At 35.6% G+C, this 1,221-nt stretch overlaps 1 protein-coding gene across 1 annotated transcript in view; it reads right to left on the reverse strand.

Annotated features, from left to right (window-relative positions):
* LOC108975749 overlaps positions 1-788 on the reverse strand; it is a 14,407-nt gene extending 13,619 nt beyond the window's left edge. The window contains exons 1-4 of the mRNA XM_018944451.1: positions 716-788; positions 613-660; positions 347-531; positions 12-268 (exon numbers count right to left, since the gene is read on the reverse strand). Of these exons, the coding sequence (XP_018799996.1) occupies positions 12-268; positions 347-531; positions 613-660; positions 716-734 (509 nt within the window). The 5' untranslated portion in view covers positions 735-788. The remainder of the gene's footprint in view (positions 1-11; positions 269-346; positions 532-612; positions 661-715) is intronic.
* Positions 789-1,221: the final 433 nt, after the last annotated feature.

Genomic DNA, 1,221 nt, shown 5'->3' on the forward strand with positions numbered 1-1,221 from the left:
TAATTGTCAACGTCCTTTTGCACTTCTCAATTTTCACGCAATTGGCTAGGAACAGTCGCTGCCTCGAATAGTCGCCTAAATTCCAATATTCTGCATTGATCTCTGTGCGCTCTTCTTCTGAGAAGTTTTCTGTACAATTATGGCGGCACTTACAGTCAATGGGTTTCGGAAAACGTTCTTCAACTCTTTTGCCACTCTTAGTGACATACGGGTTCCCTTTGTTGCGATGATACYTCCTTTTATTCTGCACCCATTTATGACTTTCAATCTATTTATCGGAAATATTTCAGAGTTAGACGTGGCTAGACCCAAACAATATWTCTCAAAAGCTGTTTGCTGTACTCACCTTTCTCTTCTCTCGCGTAAGTATATTTYTACCATTTTCATTCTTGTTATTGRTATAAGTATCACCACAGTCTGCGATTTCTTCTAAACGAACTGCATCTGCTTTCTTTATCACTGAATTATCTAATTCATCTGCCAAAGCCAGTGCATCATCATCCGAATCGGAGACATACTCGTTCGACGATCCTGCAGAGAAGTCTGTACCATTCTCATTATCTGTTTGAGGTATCTCTACGTCCGGCAATCCCACAGCGAAATCAAACTCACCTATCTTTGGAGCAATATCCGCAACGACTGGTGGTTTCGTGTCACAGCCTGTTGATATTTACCTTACTTRCTGCACTTACATTATATAAAAGACGATACTCACTCAGATGTTTAAAATCCATATTTTTAATGAACAAACTTTCTCAGCGAAATGAATTTGCAAGCTGAAATTTCAAATGACTACAATATTTTCTTAGCATTTATGTAGTCAAAACAACGTAAAAATCGCATAGGCTACTACTCTCGTAAATTTGTGATAAAACTTTCGAATTTGTATTGAAAATTAAACAGCTTATGTGGAGTATAGAAATGGTCGGAATAAAACTATTTCTCAAACAATAGTGTATATTATTATAAGCTATTTTATGAGTTAAAGTTTTGATAAATTGTATTTATTTCTACAGGCTAAAATGGAGTATAACCCGCATACACTATTATTCTTTTAACAACTTTGCWGTGGCAATTTCAAGMAAAATWGCGCATATGAGCTTATACACTTATTGAAGGAAATTTTTGAACATGAAATTATACACCATTTTTTCCAATGACATTTTGACCCACTTTGTGGAAGTAGAATTTGACGAAATTTTGACCAGACATAGAATCAAT

This window comes from Bactrocera latifrons, unplaced genomic scaffold (assembly GCF_001853355.1).
Source record: "Bactrocera latifrons isolate USDA-ARS-PBARC rearing strain unplaced genomic scaffold, ASM185335v1 scaffold_696, whole genome shotgun sequence".
NCBI lineage: Eukaryota > Metazoa > Arthropoda > Insecta > Diptera > Tephritidae > Bactrocera > Bactrocera latifrons.